Genomic DNA, 19,469 nt, shown 5'->3' with positions numbered 1-19,469 from the left:
AAAAAATACAAATTTTACTCTTTGGGAATTAAATTGCATAGCGTTTCTAATGAGGGGCGAATTTCGAAGACGCCGTTGAAATACCAAGAGACAGACTTTCAGTTCAAACAAGGCCACAAGTGGCGAAGTTTGTGGCTCTGAAGGAGGTATCCTTGACCAAAACCTTCAACTGGACATTTTTGCAAACAAGGCGTGTCAAACTTCTGTCAGAGGTTTTCTTAGGGTTTGTGGTCCAATTGGTCTAGCTTTTAGGATCTTGGTCCCGTTATGTGAATAAAATCCAACCACATAATGGTTGAGAAGTTGGAAACGAAAGTTTTGGGTGGCAACGCCAGTTATTTTTTCTGATTTGGCAGTATCTGCCGAAGAAGGACGGGTAGACATTTCTGCTTGACCAAACTTGGCCAGAGTTAAGGGTTAATGCACACAAATTATTGGTCTCAAACGTCCACTAGAAAGGCCTTGATCCTGATCAAAATGGCCCAACGAGTTGAAATGTTAGATCAACTACTCATTGTTCCATTTGCTAGAATTTTTCGAGGACCCAAAAACGAGCTTCCAATTTTCCTTTTCTATTGCAGTCCGTGTTATAAAGTAAAAAATCAGGAAATGCTCAATGCCATTCAAATCTAGTCTTTAGTTCACAAAGTTGCTCATCTATGAGTATTATTTGTTGGTGAAGATTTTGGATGCTTTTTGGACGACAAAACAACACGATAAGGGCTAGATGTCATTTCGTTGGGCCTGTTCCGCGCCTTTCTTCTATTAAACTGTCTTCTTATATTACAAATTATTACTGTAGTGTGGTCGGAAGATGTCTTAAGCGAGAAACCAAGAGCAACGTTCACTCAGAAAGCTAAGGCACTGACTAAATGTTCAAGTTGAAAAAATGGCAAATGAAAAAAAACCCACAAGACAAAGCGGTTATTTACCAATTACAGGACTGCCATTTGCTAACCAGAACAGCGTTTTAATGTTATAAAGCCATGGCATAAGAGAGATGGTCTTCCTGTGAAAAATGGACTAATTTTCTTGTTATCTTGACCCAGGAATGGAGAAAGTAAATAACATTCTTGCTCGTACGTGGAAAGACGTTCTTTATCACACATTCCCACCGACCTGATCAGCAGTTGTTGTTCCTTGGGGTTGGTGATTGGCCTATTGTCATGCAAGAAAATGGGAACATTAGCCCGGAGGAGCAAATTTTCTGAGGGGTGAGAAAGCGTAAAGTGGACAAAAATCATCAATTTTCCTTGATGGCTTTCTGCATCGATAAAGTTAGCACAAATCCCCAGGATATGAGAAATTGAATGTTAAAGATTTATTCAAATACACAATTTGAATATCATGCAATGCTCAATTGGAAATATAATTACTTGCGTGCATTAAAAGGTCCTCGGATATTGTGCTTCATTTGGCGCTCTTCCGATTTGAGGAACTTTTCAGTCAATTTTTTCAATATGAGGAAAGTACCCCACAAAATTAATTGAAGCGAACGATAAATCACAAAAGCTCAAACATTTTTTGTTCAAAAATATGTCCATTCTCTGCGTCAAACATAAAAAAACATCCATTCATGCCTTGCCGAGGACAGACGTAAAAAGGGGTTCCTCAAATCACACTTCTTTTCATCTAGACAGATTTGAGTAACCGCTATTGAGAACTTTGAATCGTGTGTATTACCACAATCTCAGGTGTCGAAAAGTGAGCGCTCATTTTGTGAAAACAGTGTTGGCAAGAGGAAGAAAAAGCATGCCATTTGAATCTGGTTTGATGATGTATTTCATGACACCGTTTTGAGCTTGTCAAGAACTCATTAAGAGGAAGGGCATCATAACGTGCACTGACTGCGACAGTACCGTAAGTGAAAACTATATTGTCAACGTACAAGTCAACAATAGGATGGATCGGATTGAAGAAAGGCTCGCTGAGGTGTCCAAGCGTTCAGATGCAGTGGAAGAAAAACAGCATTAGGAGAACCTTGTGATCTTGGCGATTTCCTCGCTCCATAGGCATCTCGTTCAATCTCTGACCACTGACCTGACTCCAACAGCCGCAATCAACAAGAAAGCTAAGAGAAGAGCAAATTACGCGGACACAGCCTTCGAATTAACGGAGCAGAAAAGAAATAACTTGATCATCAGTTGGATCCGCCAAGAGCCCAATGAAAATCACAAAGCGTTTCAAATGGACGAGGATTTCCCCTCAATATGGCTAGAGTGTCGGGATAATACTGGGAAAAATACAATGCATGGTCTTTTTAGGGCAATGGCGATCCCAGGATGCAAGTGGAACCTTACCTTGACAATTTGAACAATCAGCAATTTTTATTGGTCATCTTGAAAACGCTAACAACAATGTGATAGTGTTTATCTTTGGGGACATTAATCTGGAATTAAACAGATTTGAAGATAAATAATATGTTGTTAAGGCTCTTGTTACAACATTACGAAGCGGTTTAAGTCTCTCAGACCTGACCATAGTGTCCGAAGGGGACACGTTTGCAATTAAAGGGGCATCTTGGACCGCGAATCCCAAATAAAAGATACCATTAAGGATGGTGATACCAATCACCAAAATTCTTTCAAAGATGAGTAATCGCCATGCGCTATCGTGCCAATGAAATTTACACCAAAGAAGACGATTGAAAAATGATAGAGAAGGTGGTAACGCACTGGATGAGGATGCGCAGCAAGGATGCTCTCAATAAGGAGCAAATAAGGATCCAACCTGACGCCCCGGCACACTTCAATTAATCGAGAAATAAGCTCAGCCTTACAAAGAACATGAAAAAGCCAAAAAGAGAGATATTCAAGCACTAAGTCGTTAAGGAAGAAAACTACCTTTGCTCAAAACAGAGACGTTAGAACGCAGGCTGAGGCAAAAATCATGAATGCTAGTTCGAGTTCATGGCACTTTGTGAAATTTCAAATGTGAGGACCGGAATAGACAAAAAGAAGGAAAACAGCACAGCTGAGAAAGGCACAGTGCTGACCCTTCGGGAAGCCAACCTCAAGTTCAAGTTGTTCTCCAAAAATAACGATGACCAAGTAGGGTTGAAACCCGATGAAGACCTCCCAACGGACGCGTTGTAAAATTGAAAGAACATTACAATGAGGATCTTTGAGTTCTAACCCATTCTCGAAGAGAAAGAGTTGTAAGTCCTGGTGTACAGGAACCCAAGAACTCGTCTGGACTTGACGAGATTTTAAGCCGGTCGCTTAAGAGCTTGGTTGAGGCAGTGATGGGGCCCTTGACCAAAATTGTGAATGATTCCCTGGCAACAGTGAAAAAAAGGCAGCACTACTGACATTGGTAACTTTCGCCTAATAGCTCCATTTAAGAGTGCGTCAAAGATTCTCGAAACTCTAGTCAGGGAGCAGATTGAGGAGTAAAATGATGTGATGTTATCTCAATACGGTTTCCAACAGAGGAAATGCTGCGACGGCCATAATTGTAAATACGCCGGCATTGGAGCTGAAAGACAAGGCGAAGAACAAAATTGAATTGTGTAACTGGGCTTTTGATTCAGAAATTCGGACATGTAGATGAAAATAATGGGATTTGGGCAATTCTAGCGAGGATTGATATGAACTTACTTCACTGCGAGAAGTCAAACAGCACGAGTGGGATCATCAACCTCCCGATCCGTTGGGATATCTGCAAGGCTCTTTAATCGCTCCGACGTTGTTGCTGTTACACGTGACAGAAATGCAACTATGGTCAAATACCGACATGATTTGCTATGTAGACGACGTCTGCTGGATTCCAGAAGATGATACCACGAATGAAGTTGTACAACGTCTAGAGACCCAGACCATGAACTGAGCTTCTACAGTTCTTCACCAGTAGCTAGCCAGTATTCGTCTTAAATGGGAAAAAGACGACATTCACCGTAGTGGTTGCCAGTGAGAACGAACTTAGACAAAAAACTACCGTTGCTACTGGATTAATTGTGAGGGCAAGTCTGGGTGTTTTGCTTTTGGAAGTAGAGCTTTTAGTGGAACCTCAAATAGGATAAAAAGCTAAGCACATTCCATTCACAATTGTGCAAACGAATTGAACTTCTAAGGCGCTTACTGAAATGGATCAAAAGAAAACAACTCGGCCCCATCGTTTGATGCATAATCTATGTACAGATCCGTTACGGATTGTCGAGATTTGGCCATGGGAGTAACAAAATGAGTATTAAAAAAAAGAGTAGTAAAACGAGACAGGCCGCCTTCCCCCTCTGAACCTTGCTGTCGAAGTCACCTTGACGGTCTCCCACAGAATGAAGCATCCGAAACATACTACATATACATACTCTAACGATATTGTAAACGCATTTTTTGTGCGAAATGGGCAAAGTTCTATTCCGAAAATTTTGAAACGGGCGACCGCAAAGATCCCTTCAACTTTTCAAAAGTACTTTAAAATACCATGAAACCTATCTCCAAGAATATTTAAGAGAACGTAACTAAAAAGTCGCAGATGAAAGCCTACCTCGAGAAAAAGTATACAAGCTTCGTGAGTTCTGTAGTGAGCTCATTTGGACAGAACGTTTACCATACATGCTCCACTACTCATTTATCCTTGTAAACTACTTCATATTTCCCTCCCAAAGTCTTTGTCCAAATTGCTGTGCTTCGTGGGAACAACTCATTTTCAGTCATGTGAGCCAATATGAGGTTGCAATCCACCAAAAGCCATCAAAGCCTGCTCAGACAGTTCCACTTTAAGATGGGACGGTTCCATGTGGCTGAGTTTGGATCTTGGGCTCTAGCACCGACAAGTATGCTTGTATATTGGAAAGAGTTGATGAAGCAATGGCATGTGCGAAGATATGTTCAAGTCAGTTAACCTCATGCTGCCATCGTTTTTGACGTCTGAAACATTCTCCATGGGCCACTTCCAAGCCGAGAAGGCCTAGTCTTTGAGATCACAAAAGGCCGCTTATATAATCGATGTTGCCTTTTGGGCCATCTCTTTATCAAAAAAAACGAGCATGAACGAATTTGAAATGCCCACACTGACAAGTCGCCGTGTTGTTGGTAAACGTAAACAAAAGCGAAAGCAGGAATTGCGACGACATGTCTTGAATCCAGAATCTTCTTTCGTGAAGGCCATGTCACGGTTCTCGGAAAACCATTTCGTTTTCTTGCTCTCTTTTGGTGTTGGTCAATTTGTTAGCTTACCTCTAACAAACCCAGACCTTGAAAAGTACGAGGAGGACAGACAAACATTTGCCGGCGTCAGTCCATTTTTCCTCAAGTTTGTGTGGAGTGTGCTTGTCACCTTTGGTCCTAACAAATGACTGCAGATCTTTGAAATGAGGTGTGGTTTATGAATAACAAAACAGATCGAGGTAGGGTACTGCCATCCGTATTTGATAAAGCACAAAGCAAGACTAAAAATGGTAGGAGGACACTCGAGAGACCACTTGGCTGGAATCTTTTGAATCCAATCGAGTGAAGAAGCGTGTTCTCAAGTTTTATGGTCGACGGGGACTGATTTCCATGGCTCCATTCCTCCTCCATTGCTCCATTCACCTTTGCATTGAAGTGCTCTACACCTCAGCAAATCTAAGGTTCATTCTGTGGAGAGTGCATGCAATACCGTGCCAAGAGGAAGGCTGATGGATCTGGGATTTCAGACCCTTCTTGCCTTCATCGATGTCTTAAACGAAATGCGCCGAGGACTGAAATTTTATTACTTCATCAAACTGGAATGTGCACTCGAGCGTTCTCGAGCATTTCCTCATTTATTATGTGACCTTTTGACTGATGACGCACTTTGTCAATTGAGGCCCAGAAAAAGAGAGCAATAAAAGTTCCAGAAACGAAGTAACTTCGATCTTGGGAAGAAATGGTTGGCTGATATCCCTTGGCCAAGGGTAACTCGAACCGTTTCAAGAGGGGTTCCACATGTGAACTTCTTCTGATTTCTCCCATTTAAAGATTGGTGGAAAGCAAATCCAAATTTATGCAAATAATACAGTTAAAAAAAGAATATTTATTTACAAAAACTACGCCTAATGTCCTGCACGTAGCAGATTTTTCAAGCTCTAATAATTATAATGTTCGAGTGTTCCAAACAAAAATATTCCTGTTGCATGCGTAATATCCCTTCTCCTTACAAACTGATTATTCTGATTATTCGTGCGTTGTTTTACTTCCTCACAAAGAGTGAAAGTTTACCCCTAAGTCTTCCTTAAACGATGGTCAAATTAACCTTATTGCATGATTCATTCGTTCACATAAAAGAAAAATTGCCTCGAACGGCGTTAAAAGTTGTTCAGACTTCACATCACAGGAGAGTCTTTCATTGGGAAACAATACACCTTTATCAGACATAACCAAGCAACAAGACGAGCGAGTCTCTTTGGAAATGTCCCTTGAAAGCATTGTAAACAGTCTTGACAAAACACGGACATTAGTCCCTCTGTAATTGTAGAAAAGAACAACCCATGAATAACCAAACTAGGCTTATTTATGTTGAAAGGTCGCTATTCAGAATGTTTCGTGATAGATCGGTGTCTTCAACATAACGCTTGGCAAAATAGTGTCGGTTGTCAAGAACGTAACCCAACTAACATCTAATGTTGAAGTTGAATAAATAAAAAAATTGACATCGCTCCATATCCAATCTACTCGGGTCACACCTACTTTTTCGATCCTATTTCGAGACGCAATCATCACAAAAATAGAGCAAAGCTGGCGATGGATTCAGTCTTTGCCTTAGTCTCTGTGGTCTGGATTATTGAACGACCATTGGACGTGAGAAGCCTGGGCTGTCAATAGAGATTTGCCAGTGGATTTACTATGTCATCCGACTTGCATGAAATTCATTTCAAAAAAGAGGTGTGAGGATTGACGAGCTTGCGTGGTGTCCTGTTTGTTTGGAACCAAGTCCATGACCAGACTATCAGGATTGGACAAGCCGTGCTCCAAATCTATTCTCTGTAATTGACACAAGTCTCAAGAAAGGAACAGGAAATGGAGTTTCTCGGGCAACAATGAATGAGAGCCGGGCTCCTCGTCAGTTTCGCATTATTTGTTCTCTTTCAAAAGCATTGAGAGTTTTTATAAAACGATTTGGTTGTGCTATATTGGCTGAATTGTTGTTCCCCGTAGAGAAAAAAATCCTTGAGCCATCGATAGATACGTGGTTCAGAAGGTATTCAGCTTTCCTTGAGATTAGATTCAAGAACAATTATTAATAGGCAGCCATTTTCAAGTGAAGTTATGCAATTCCATGGAAAAGCATTTTGGCTCAAAGATCATAGTGATGAATTGACTACTGGCCTTATTCATGTTCTTTTACAAACAGGGTCGTTCAAGTAATTAATAATTAATTAGCAATGGTGTTATTGCAAAAACATTCTTATGCAAAGGCCTCTTAGCATTGAAATGGAACATGTGGTATACCGAAAATGCTTCAACACATCATGCTTTTCAACTCCTTTGCTTTTCTCAACCAATTCTCGGGCAATTTTGATTCAAAAAGATTTGATAGTCATAGTCAGCGTGTGCACAATTGTCGATCTTGAAAACTGCGAATGTCAAGATCGGGATTGAAAAAAGGGGATAAAGTGCGAAACTGATATTTACGCCGGTCTCTAGTAACAATTTAGAGAGCGCAATTGGTGCATTAACGCATCCTAATGCTATTCAACCAAAATTTCTTCTTTCAAGAACACAAATTTTGAAATTATGGGCTTTAATGAGGTCAGAAATGAGGTAACTTGTTGAGTCATAACGGGTTATCTAAGATCTTGCGAAATGTTTCAAAATATGTGTTCATTTTTAAGCAGACTTATCATATAAAATGCTTAACAATTTTAGAAAAAGGCTTAAAATTTAAATAAAATCTAATTACTACTTACTGCTGGATGAAGATTTAATTTCAATTATTTTTTACTCCTTACTCCTGAAATCTGTCATTTAATAGCCATATATACCTTTGGTTTGGTTCGATTTCAAAAACCGAGACCTGTTCAGACACAAAAAAATGATTTTTCAAGATTCGGACCGGAACTCCCGCCTTGCATAATCCCGGTACAATGCAATTGTGTAAAACGCACCCCAGGATTTTGAAAGACCCGTGTGAAGATCTTTAAGTGCACTTGTTCCAAAGATTTGCATCATCATCATCACTGCTGTACCGTACATCCGGAAAGACCCGTGTGAAGATCTTTAAGTGCACTTGTTCCAAAGATTTGCATCATCATCATCATCGCCACCATTGGTACAGCGTGAAGGATTTCAATTTCCCTCCTCTCAGTCTTGCATATCTCGACCTCCATCTTGTGAGATGTAGAGGCAGCTGTTCCGGTCGATTCGGCAAGGCGTTCCCAGTCCTTCTCTTCCCTACTTGGCCTTTCATGTGAACTAAAGAACCTCAATTGAAAATTGCACATCATCGAGCGCTCGTGCGTGGAATTTGAAAGGGTAGACCACCATTACAGCTCACCACTGCCCCAAAAACTTTCAACCAAGCCTTGGAACATTCGTGTTATTCACAGCCTTTTTTCCCGTTGGCAGTCATGACTGTGGATCAAGGGATCAAATCATGACCTCGGCAACTGCACTTTGTTCCGAATGAGATCTTTTGAATCCTCTTCTTCACAATGTTAAGGTGTTACGTTCACGGGTGTGGTGTCTGGTCAGGTTGGAAGAGGCGGAGAGAGGGGCCTTTAAAAGAATGGAATTCTCGAGTTCTGTCACGAAATTTCGTGGAAGAATTGGTTGGTGAGCCGTGAATGAATGCGAACAACCAACCACAAGGGGGACTTGGAGAGTGTCTGAATGGGTGGGCTGCCTCTCCACTGTAGATTGTAAAACCGAATTCAGACCATCATCCTCTTTCAAAATTCCTTCTCAGCCTTTCGAAGCGGGTTGGATTGTGGGTTGGAGGTCGAAGGCTGCAAGGTTGAACGACGGATGACTTTTGACAATTGCATCAAAAGACCATTCGTGACTTCAATGTTCCGCCAAACTCCCAATGGTTCAATCCTCATGATGAAGCGGGGAATGTTTTTGGAATGGAAACTATTTTAACATAAATTTTCCTTCTCACCGAGGTCGAGTTTCTTGAAAACTAGATCCAGACACCCACCTTGATGAAGACGGATGACCTCGGAATTCTTATCTTTCATGTTGTCTCCCGTTGATTGGCAATTATATATGATCCGCTTCCATCTAGTCTTCCACCTTCTTTGAGACACCGCTTTTGTAGATTTTTAGCCAACCATTCTTTTGATATGGAGATGATCTGATGACAAGTCCCTATTTGTTTACTTTTTAACCTACGGTAGAATCCTCCGTTTTAGATAAATAAGCTACTTACTTGGCAATCCATTTCGCGACGAAATTGGAGCCCAGAATTGGCTGCTGTATTCCCTCACCGCAAAACCAAAACCAACAAGAATTTGACTCAACTTCTCCTCCTTCGACTGAAATAAATACGAACCTGAGAGAAAGGCGGCGCATATCATTTTTTTCGCTCCAGTTTGAAATCCCTCAGGAATTATCCAATTTTGAATTAGATTTATCTTTAAATTTTGTAACACGGGCTTTGATTTCATCATACCTTAATAACCGAAAGAGTACATGTAGGTTGGACCTTGCTGAAACGTCAAGGGAAGAAGTTTGAGAAACATCAGATTCTTGAATGCCCAAACTAGCGAGTGCAATACAGGCACATAGTGTACGTCGTACTAAGTGCGATTTGATATTTGACGGGCAGGTCGATGAATCACAAGGCTAGATTATTGGTGGTTTTCGATTAAGAATTCCCTACTTGGCAGTCTGAAAGCAAATATTGAAATGTGTTCCAATAAATGCATATCTGTGCCATTGTGTAGTGTGTATTGCCTGGAACGGAGCCAATAGCTTTGCCATTTTCTTCCTTCAGGGCCTGACGGTGTTGAACCACGTTTAAGCCAACTGCAAAAGTTGTTGAAGCTTGGTTTTGGTTTCGCTAGTCAGTCTCCTTAGTTTAAGGGTGATGGTTGAGGCATGGTGGGTCGTGCAACCCTGCCATCAGGCCATAAATGTGCACTTAGTGGTTAGTGGTGGTTGTAAAGGCCACCATCACCACAATAAAAATCCTTAGAGTGCATTGTACTGAATAAAAACGAAGTGCAAGAAGACCTCTTGGCCTTCTTGGCCAATTTATGCTTGATCCTAGTTGGCCTCGATGGTCCAATCGGCCAGATGAGATTGGGGGAAACTCCGAGTGATTGTTTGCTCTCCATCAAGGAAAGACCTGGAACTTCATTGCGATCACTTATGGGCGCATGCATGATGTCGCGAGTGAGAAGAGCGAGAAGTGCGAGAAGAGCGAGAAGAGAGAGAGAGAACAGGGAGAACCATCCGTTTTCAACAAGGTCTTATTCAAATTTAGTTTGAAAAAGTGCACCCAAAGCGTTCCCAAGGCCGTCCCTTCTCTCCTCCTCCTTCTTCGGTGGTCTTGATGGTTTGTTTAAGTAAATGGCCCCTTTTGGGAAGGATGGATGAAGAACACAGAATGGGACCCAATTTCAAAACTGGGTGAACCAAATGGGAGGGAGGAACACTCTACTTTCGGGCCCAACGTGTCACATATTCCTCAAAGTGGAACCAGCTCAATCATCCGTGCCCAGACAAGATGCAACGATTTGGCAAGGATAAGTCGAAGTCTGGAGGACCACAGTGATTCATGGCTTCTTCCAATATGGCACGGTCGAATCTGGGAACATCTAAACCAAAGGAGGATTGATCCAATCTCTTTTTTTCGGGCCTATACATATTGAGGCCGATGAGATGTTTTTTCATTTTATTGTATGAAAACTCATTCATTCGACACACCATTCTTTAGAGCGATTTTCTGAATCTGATTGACGTGGTTACAAGTAATTGAACAATAGATTCACCTCACGCCATCAAAAGGTATTCAATCTCCCACCAATTTAAACCAAACATTTCTTTAAATCTTAACCATTCTAACGCTTTCCGTCAAACCAGCATCCTAAAAGTACTCATTTTGGCCTTATTGAGAAACGCTGGAGCAACAAATAAAGGGAAGAATGTCGTCTGCTTTCACCACAGACATCCCTCCTGCGTGTGGGACACATGCTTCCTGGTCCTCCAGGAAATGGTTTTTGGGTAGTCACTTTCGGACAAGCCGACCTTCAAAGGGAGATTCCTTTTTGCCCGAACCTTACGAGTCCCCTCTAATTTGTATTGTAGAGAAAAACAGTCCAGAGCCATTGTGTTTGTGCATTTCTCTCCACCAACTGGCAGCTAATTCTCCACCGAGTCAGTTATGGGTCCTCCTCCGCCCATTGAAGTAGCTTAGTGCTGAATTGCTTGAGTGCCCTCCCTTTGGAGATGAAGCACAAAAGACTCGTGATTTGGACGGTATTGTCAGAACGAAAACATATCGTTCTCCTTGTAAACGGCATACTCAAGTGAGTGCCATTGAGGTCACTTCTTCATTTAATTGTCAGTCGCACGCCAGTCAAACTTAATGCAAACCCCAGACATTAGGTCATCAGTCTGTCCATCTACTAGACAAACCCAACAAAAAGTTAAGTTTTTTTAGGGATAACCTAAGGGTATTAACTGATAACCGACAGACTCCTAGCCTTGCTTAAGACTGTAGATCTTCATCGGATCAAAAAGTCTTAGACTCGCACAAAATCCAGGCTAGTGCAAAACTCGGCCCAACCCTAAAAACCAAGGTCATGGCTGATATTGGTGAAAACTAGCCAAAAAGGAGTGTGATCGATTTAGTTCCTTCATTTCCGACCTTTGCATTCATACGGATTGACCCACCCATCACCTTTGTCTCGACCACTCCATTTGTCCCCTTCTCCGGTCGACCTTCACGTATGGCATCCCTGTAAAATGGTTTCTTTTCAGAGGCCGAGGTTCAAGTGTTGTCAAATCGTGGTACGCAATATTCGGTGCACTTTTACGCCGAAGCTTCGCACACTTGGATCTTGGACCGACTCGAAATAGATGGAGGACTTCATCGTGGCCTCGTTGGCCGTACCATTAGACATTGCATACGAAAACGTGCATAAAGTAGAGGCCGGTCTCATAAAGTGTCAGTACGCCGTGAGTGGCTCTATTCAATTTGAAAAAGAGAGGGGATAAAGGAATAGAGCGAAGGAACGAACCAAGATACGAACGAACCAACGGCTTGGACCCAACTCGAAGAAGTAAAGGAGCATAACAGCTTTGGGAGGGAAGAAATATGGAATGTTTTTTGGCAATATTCACGGTTTTCACACCCACACTCAAGAAGCTGGTGGACTTGGCGAGCCAGATTTCGGTAGGCACCGAGACAAAAAACACTCTTGCCGTTAAGGAGGAACCAGAGTGCTGCTGTGCTTGAACATCTCTTTCCGACGTAATAAATGCTATTCAATCCCTGGCTCACATTCCATGCCAATGGGGAGTTTGCATTGGGCTTGAAGGGGTTTCTTATTCATAAATCCGTTTTCGCTTTTGTTTCAGGCTTGATACAGGACCTTGTTGAACAATGGCATCGCGGAAGCCTCCAAGTGGAACACCCTGAAACCTCAGAGCTTGACTAGATACTAAGATACTAGAAACCCTCCCAACTTGTTTGTGGAACACGTCCCAAGACGAGCAAATTAGTCCCATCTCTTGCGCTTCGGGAAGGTTGTGCTTCTTGATCTGGATGTACTTTGCTCCCCTGTGATTTCAAGGGAGAGGCTTGTGGAACATCATGGCCACCAGTTTGAGATACAGTTCCAATCGGTTCCAAATGGCAATGCTCAGTCATCACTTACTAACCACTTTCATCATCTCGGTTTATTTCCATCCCGCTCTTCAACTTGGTAAGAATTAAATATGCACCTCGAATGATACATCTAATTTTTTTTTGTGTGTGCCTTAGATACTGTAGTACTGTAGTTATCTATATCTGGGAGTAGCTAGAGTTTTGTATGATATTTATCACTGGCGTTCTTCCATTCTCATGCACGAAAATATTGGAGATGTGTCAAAGGCATTCGGCCCCGAATATTGAAATTGGAACAAGATAAGAGCGCCTTCAAACAATAGAAGGCACTTAGCCCATGGTCGCAAGAGTTGTCTAAGGCTCCCAAGGGACATATGGACCTGTCTACGGTCTACGTAAAGCACTCATTAAGGTGTCATTGAAAGACACCTCTTAATTCAAATCAGAAAGCCTTTCACTTGAACTTGACGATGATTTCTGTAAATCCAACAAATATGAACAAAAAAGTAGATCATGAAACATTGCGATGACAAAGCTCTGCAAAATCGAAATTGACTCGATGAAATATCCTACATCTAAATGATTGGGTTGTTGAATGTTTGATGAGCTATCTTTGCCATTTCTATGAATCATACAGAGGTCGATAAAAGAAAACTACATTTCCATGGGTGTCGGGACAAATTCTTTGTTTGGGGAACCCGTTGAACATGAGTACACACATTGCTGCACATGTTTGGTTCACAGGAGGCCGTGCTCCACTTTCAAGCCATAGAGATTGTTGTTGGTACAACACTTCTGTGGACGGAACAATGGAGACCCGCTTTGAAAGCCATTGACATTGTTGCCAAAGAGAATATTGACATGTATTAATTTGTGCTGGACCAAAAAAAATGTCAATTTTCCTGCGCCATAAGGACGACAACGTCTTGAGTAACAAGCCAACCAGACACATTGATAGAACATGACTAATGCAGGTAATTTGGAGAGGAACCAATCAAATGAACCCTAAGATCCACCCAAAATAGAATTTCAAAGGCCCAATGGTTTCCACTGGGTAGACCTTTGTAGGTGCTCACCAATATTACTGTCTTTATGCATCCAAGGGTGCCATTTGGTAACAAGCACTTTGTCTATCAAGCTACTTGTTTTGGATATATAACTATTCCTTGATGATTCCATACACTGACAAAGAAATCCGTTCCGATTGGTCCTTAAATCATGTTTCCAAATGTAATTGTCTCAAATAGAATACTTTATTTTGACAAATTGAGTTGCTTTCTTGTATATGTTTCATTCATTTTGAATGGCATGGTTTTTAACAACTTTTGGAGTCTTGCTCACTTCAGATTTGCAATGCCTGCCAGCTTTTTCTGGAGAAGCTCATTCTGTCTTATGTAAGATTTCTTTTGATGCAGAACTTTACATCAAGATCAACTAAACATTATTAAAAAGATTATGCCTTGGAAATTTTTCAAATCGTTACCCTTTCTTCTAAAGAATAAAAATGCCGTCTAACCCGTGAAAAAAGAAACCAAACCAAAAAAAAACATTTAACGTGGGCCAATTCATGGAGTGCTTCAATACTGGAGAGGAAAGCTCGGTTGAAGCTCGAACGTCTTCTAGCGAGGTTTTGTAAAGCTATGAGTTACCTCCTGATCAGATGCATTCCCGCTGAGAGAGTGCTCAATGAATTCCATCTTAACGTTTATCCTCGATTAAGAGGTAACGCAATACTGAAACGTCTTCTAGCGAGGTTTCAGAGAGCTTTCCTCTCCACTACTAGCGTACTCCATGGCCAATGCTACTGCAAGTGGAGCAGGCGGAATTTATCGAGGACGAACGAAATGGTGTTCAGTCAAAAAAAAAGCATCGACAGAACGGTTTTGAACTTGTGTGAATTGGTGATATTTCGTAAATAGCAATATTTTAGGACCATGAAGCAAATATTACTACTATTTGCAACATTAGCAACTTCAAGAGGAACGAATATTTCTGGCAGCGTGTTTACAATACGGTGGCAATCAATTTACTTTTATTTGCTCTCTAGCAATATAGAAAGCAACAATATAAATAGCAACAAAAACAAGTTAAATCCCAATCTGGTTTTAACCGCAACCACTAAATGATGAAAAGGGAAAGGGAGATGGTTGTAGCGCAGTTGCTTAACGCGCGACCGAGCGAAAACTCGGGTTCATGGGTTCGATCCTAGGTCTCCCCCCCCCCTTTTCTAGTGGATCATCGCCTCCAATGGCGCTCCTTGAATCCAGTATGAGACAAGACTCAATACATCAGGCTGAATTGTATATATTGTAATATAGTAAAAATCAACGGACCCAATGAGGCATTCTCGCAATAAAGACTAAAATATAGTTTAAAACAACCCTATGCTATCCAAATCGTTTTGACAGTGCCATGGCATAAAATTGAACTCATCAGTTGAACGATTTACTGATTTTTCATTATCCGTCGCCGAGATATCTTCCACAAAAATCTACTTTACCAAAATCAAGAGGGAAATAATATCTTGAGCCTGATCTCGTTGTAGCGAGTCAATATTCCTTGAAGTGCCAGTCGTCAAGGTTAAGGGGGAAATTGGCCACCTTTCTTGAAGATCCTCAGGTGAGAACTGATGGCATGCACTTGACATGGTTTCTGGCCATGACATTTGAACGAAATGAGCAAAAAAACCACAAATTCTAAAGCCCGGACCATTTTTACAGAAGTTGATGAATTTCAAAGCCAGATCAACCTAGCAGATCTAGTCAATTTCATTAACTTGACAACTTTGCCTGTGGCTGGAAGTAGCTTTTTCCGAGGAACTTATTTATCCTTGGGTAAACTCGCCATGTTATGCCAACTCAGGCCTGGTGGAATGCACCCGAAAGGCTAGATGGTGGTGGCTTTTATTCCAGTCTTAATTCCTTCCAAAGGGCCCAATCAACGTTTGTATTTACTGGAAAGGAATTGAATTTCAACCCACTAGACCACAATCAAACTTTGTTTCCTCATCGTTCCTTGTTGGTTGGAAGCATGTGACAAAAAGCGAGGATGCATCTGTGCAATCATGTTGTCACATCCGTCTTCAGAGCTCGTTTTTCCCCATGTCTTCATGTCTTTACGAAGCGATGGAAACCGAGAACTGAGCATGGACACCTTTGGGTGCATCTTGAATATTTCCATTTGATAATGTGGCAAGAAACAGATGGATGAGAGAGGACCAACCAGGGTCGAGAGTGGGTGTGTTGAACTTGATCCGTTTTTGGTGGGCAGATATAGGCCTTTGAAAAGTGGGCTCGTTGGGCTCCAAATTGAAGGGAGATGCATTCGCCTCATTTCCCTCGAGAAATGGTGGAAGTCAACAAACATATTTAACTTGTGTGCATCCCTAGACATTTCGGCCATGTTTTATTTTTCCACTTGGAATTGGAACGTCTTCGCTTTCTCTCTCTCTCTCTTCCTGTTCCTATCCGTCTCTCTTTTCTTCCTCCGCACGAGGTTCCTTTGAAAACCCGAATTAGGGGGAGAATTCTGGGAGAATTTCAAGATTTCTCAGGGAGCCTATCTAATCTATAGTAGTCAACTTCAGCGTCAGCCCGATGGGAAACGATGGGGGCGGCAGATCTTGATTCTATTTTGCTGAGCAAGGATCTGCTCATCATCATTTTTTTTTTCATCTCCACCATCAACGCCATCAAAAAGCGGGCTGGAGATTGAAAATCCCTAATCTACTCTCAATAATCAACTGGGTTTGCTTCACTTGGAGGCAAACCTAATACCAATCAAAATGACAGAGTGGAAATGAGTTGGAACAGGTTTTGGTATGCCGCACGCACTTTGTGGTTGGAACATCATAAAATATGCCACATAAGAGATTGGGACATCGATCTTTACTCCACGCATTTTCATTTTTCTTTCTTTCTAACTTTCGCGAGTTCGGAGGTCTTGAATGGCTTTTTAGCCGCAAACAGAGCAATTTTCGACCTCGCCTCGAGCCAAAAGCCTGTTAAAACTGAATATCATCATGTGGGGTCGTAAAGATGCGCATCATGATGGTACACATACTTTTCATACAATACATCATGATGTGATGGTCATAAATATTCTAGTAGGGTCTAAAATATTTGAGCCTTCCTTGGCATTCCCAAGACCAAAGTCGACCTTGCCACAGTTGACACCTTCGGAAATACACACTTGCATTTTATTCCACAGGTTGTTGAGCTAGCTAATAGAGAATGTGTCTCACTACCACCATTCAAACGTATCTCCATCAGCAATTTGTGTCTGTGGTTGCATTGACCAACTTTGAAATATAATCTTAACTCAAGAAAGCTTCTGTCAGAACTTTGGATATAGCATAAAATGAAAAAAACTTACCGTGAATATCAAATAACTCCCCTAGATCTTGCTTTATCTTATTGCATGTCAAACGAGCGCATTATCCATTACTTCATCATTCTTTCAAATTATTCAAAGCTCTTGTCAGACGTTTGAGAAAATGTACCTCGAGGTACATTTCTTGCTTTTGTAAGTGTAATATGTAGTTAAGTATCATTTTAAATTACACATGAAATCGCAGAACGGATTTTTCATGAAACTTATTGATTTGGCGATCACTAATCCAATTAGTGAGCTCGACATTTTACATATTTTCTCAATTTTACAAAAGGGAGTCTGACTTGGACAAGTTTTTAAACAAATTTTCAGACCAACCCTGCATTTAACGGCCAGGTCGGCCCGTCAACCAAAATGCGTTTTGGAACGAATTAATCATTGATGAAAGATGAAATGAGCTCAGCACAAATATTGGGAGGTCACTAGGGCACTTTTCAACACAGTAGAGGTACTAAAAAACCCAAAATGCAAAGTACACTATTAGACAAAAAAAACATTTTTAAGGTTTCAAAAAGTCTTTTGTAAAAATAGAAAGTTCTAAAAGAGGAAAAAGTAAATACAAAAATGGCTTTTTTCAGGTAAAAAGTTTTTTTAGAGCATGTTAATGAGTAAACTTGTGACAGCTTATAAAATGACAATGCTAAATGATTTTTTTTTCTTTTTTATGGCTAGATTATTGGAACTCTAATTTAATCCCTCAACAAAGAACTATGAAGCCTCAAAAGAGCAAGTAACTTCCCAAAATTTGAAGGTGACGTCATCCTTCTTTCCCGCTTCTATGTCCCAAACTCAAAACACTAGGCAAATCCGGCTAATAGCTGGCCTATGAGCTAAGCTGTTACCGACAATAAAACAGTTTAAAATACATTTTACTGTCAGTTAACAAGTTTGCAATGTACAACTGGGGGAAGAATTGTAGTACGCACTTGCGAAAAAGATGTCTTTACTGTTACACGGGAAAAAAAGCCAAATGAATGGTCTAACAACATCAAAGGCTAAGCTCCCCGCAAGTAGACCTGTCTGAGAGTCATTGCATCCCAATCTGATAACGTTGGTCTTTCTTGCGAATCTTCTTGGGCTTGACCTTAAAGAAATCCCCAAGGCTACAATGAGGCCATTTCCACCAGAAGTTGTTGGTTGAGACCACTTTAGAGGCAGAGAGAGAGAGGAAGGAGGGGGACTTCTTGTTGGAACACAAGCATTTAATGAAGGAAGAAAAGCGGAAGTGGAAGTGCCATGTCAGGCACAATCCTTCGTGCAATTCCGAGGAAGGTATTAAGAGATGTCATTCAAACCAACTGGACTCGTTGGTGGAATACGTCAAGTCTAAGATCTCTTCATCTGACTGTTGGAGTGGGCGATAGAGCGACATCAATGCTAAATCTGTGGCTTGCGGGATGGAGGAACGTAATGACAAATCTCTTTGAATTGGTCCAGGCCAAGGAGAATGCCACGTACGCAATAGTATAGGGACCAAATGGCTGTTTTTGTGCCAAATCGTGGTGGGTTTCATCTTGGCCTTTTGTTCGTTTCCTTCTGAGTTCGTCATTCCGTTAGTAGTAACGTTGGAAAGAAATAACCCAGGATAAGAGCACAAGGTCAAACTAATTCTTTTTGGGGCGGGGGGCGAACAGGGGGAGCCTGGAATTTCAATTTAAGCCCTTGTTGTCCTCTTTATTTGAGCCTGACTACTTACTGTTCCAAAAAACGAGCGAGAAGGAGGAACAAGTGGAAGGCATGAAGGTAGGTGTATTTTACGAAACCCACTCATTTGTATTCTACAACATCACCTTAGGCAACTTTCATTTCTGTTTCACAACTGCACAAGCGAGAGGAGGACAGATAATCGTTACATTTAATTTGGCAGGTCTTAAAACTGTTGCAATATATCACTTGTGCGACATTGGGGAAGAAACCATGAGAATTTGTTTAAAAGTGGAAGAAAATATTCGTTGCAAATTTAAAACCAAAGCATCACGCGCGGAAAGTTTTCAGTCGTGTAAAAAATTCAATATTCTCGCGAAAACGAAGTGGGAGTGGCGTTCTCAAACCTGCAGTACAGTACAGTTCTATAACATCTCGTTAAAATGACTCTTGCCTGTGATAAGAAGGCAAATCCACACTTAATTCAATTTCCGAATGGCAAACTCTAGCAATCTGAAGGATCTGTTGGGTACCGTATGTCCCCTAAGTTTTTGCCGATTCCAAATCAATACAAAAACCACACCTACTTCAGAGCTGTTTCAAATTGTCCAAAAACAAAAAGAATATTTTTAAAGAAGATAAATTTGCCCCTTTCAGAAAGCCCATGAAATGCCTATAAGGCATTAAGGCATTCG

The 19,469-nt window shown here is 41.2% G+C and overlaps 1 protein-coding gene across 1 annotated transcript in view; it reads left to right on the top strand.

Moving 5' to 3' along the window:
• Positions 1-19,469, top strand: part of LOC131878945 (neural cell adhesion molecule 2-like) — a 45,605-nt gene that overhangs the window by 7,410 nt on the left and 18,726 nt on the right. Inside the window, exon 2 of the mRNA XM_059225108.1 lies at positions 12,489-12,835. Within this exon, the coding sequence (XP_059081091.1) occupies positions 12,724-12,835 (112 nt within the window). The 5' untranslated portion in view covers positions 12,489-12,723. The remainder of the gene's footprint in view (positions 1-12,488; positions 12,836-19,469) is intronic.

Source organism: Tigriopus californicus, chromosome 4 (genome assembly GCF_007210705.1).
Source record: "Tigriopus californicus strain San Diego chromosome 4, Tcal_SD_v2.1, whole genome shotgun sequence".
Lineage (NCBI taxonomy): Eukaryota > Metazoa > Arthropoda > Copepoda > Harpacticoida > Harpacticidae > Tigriopus > Tigriopus californicus.
The sequence above is the reverse complement of the archived record's forward strand: the minus strand, read 5'-3'. Positions and strand labels throughout refer to the sequence as shown.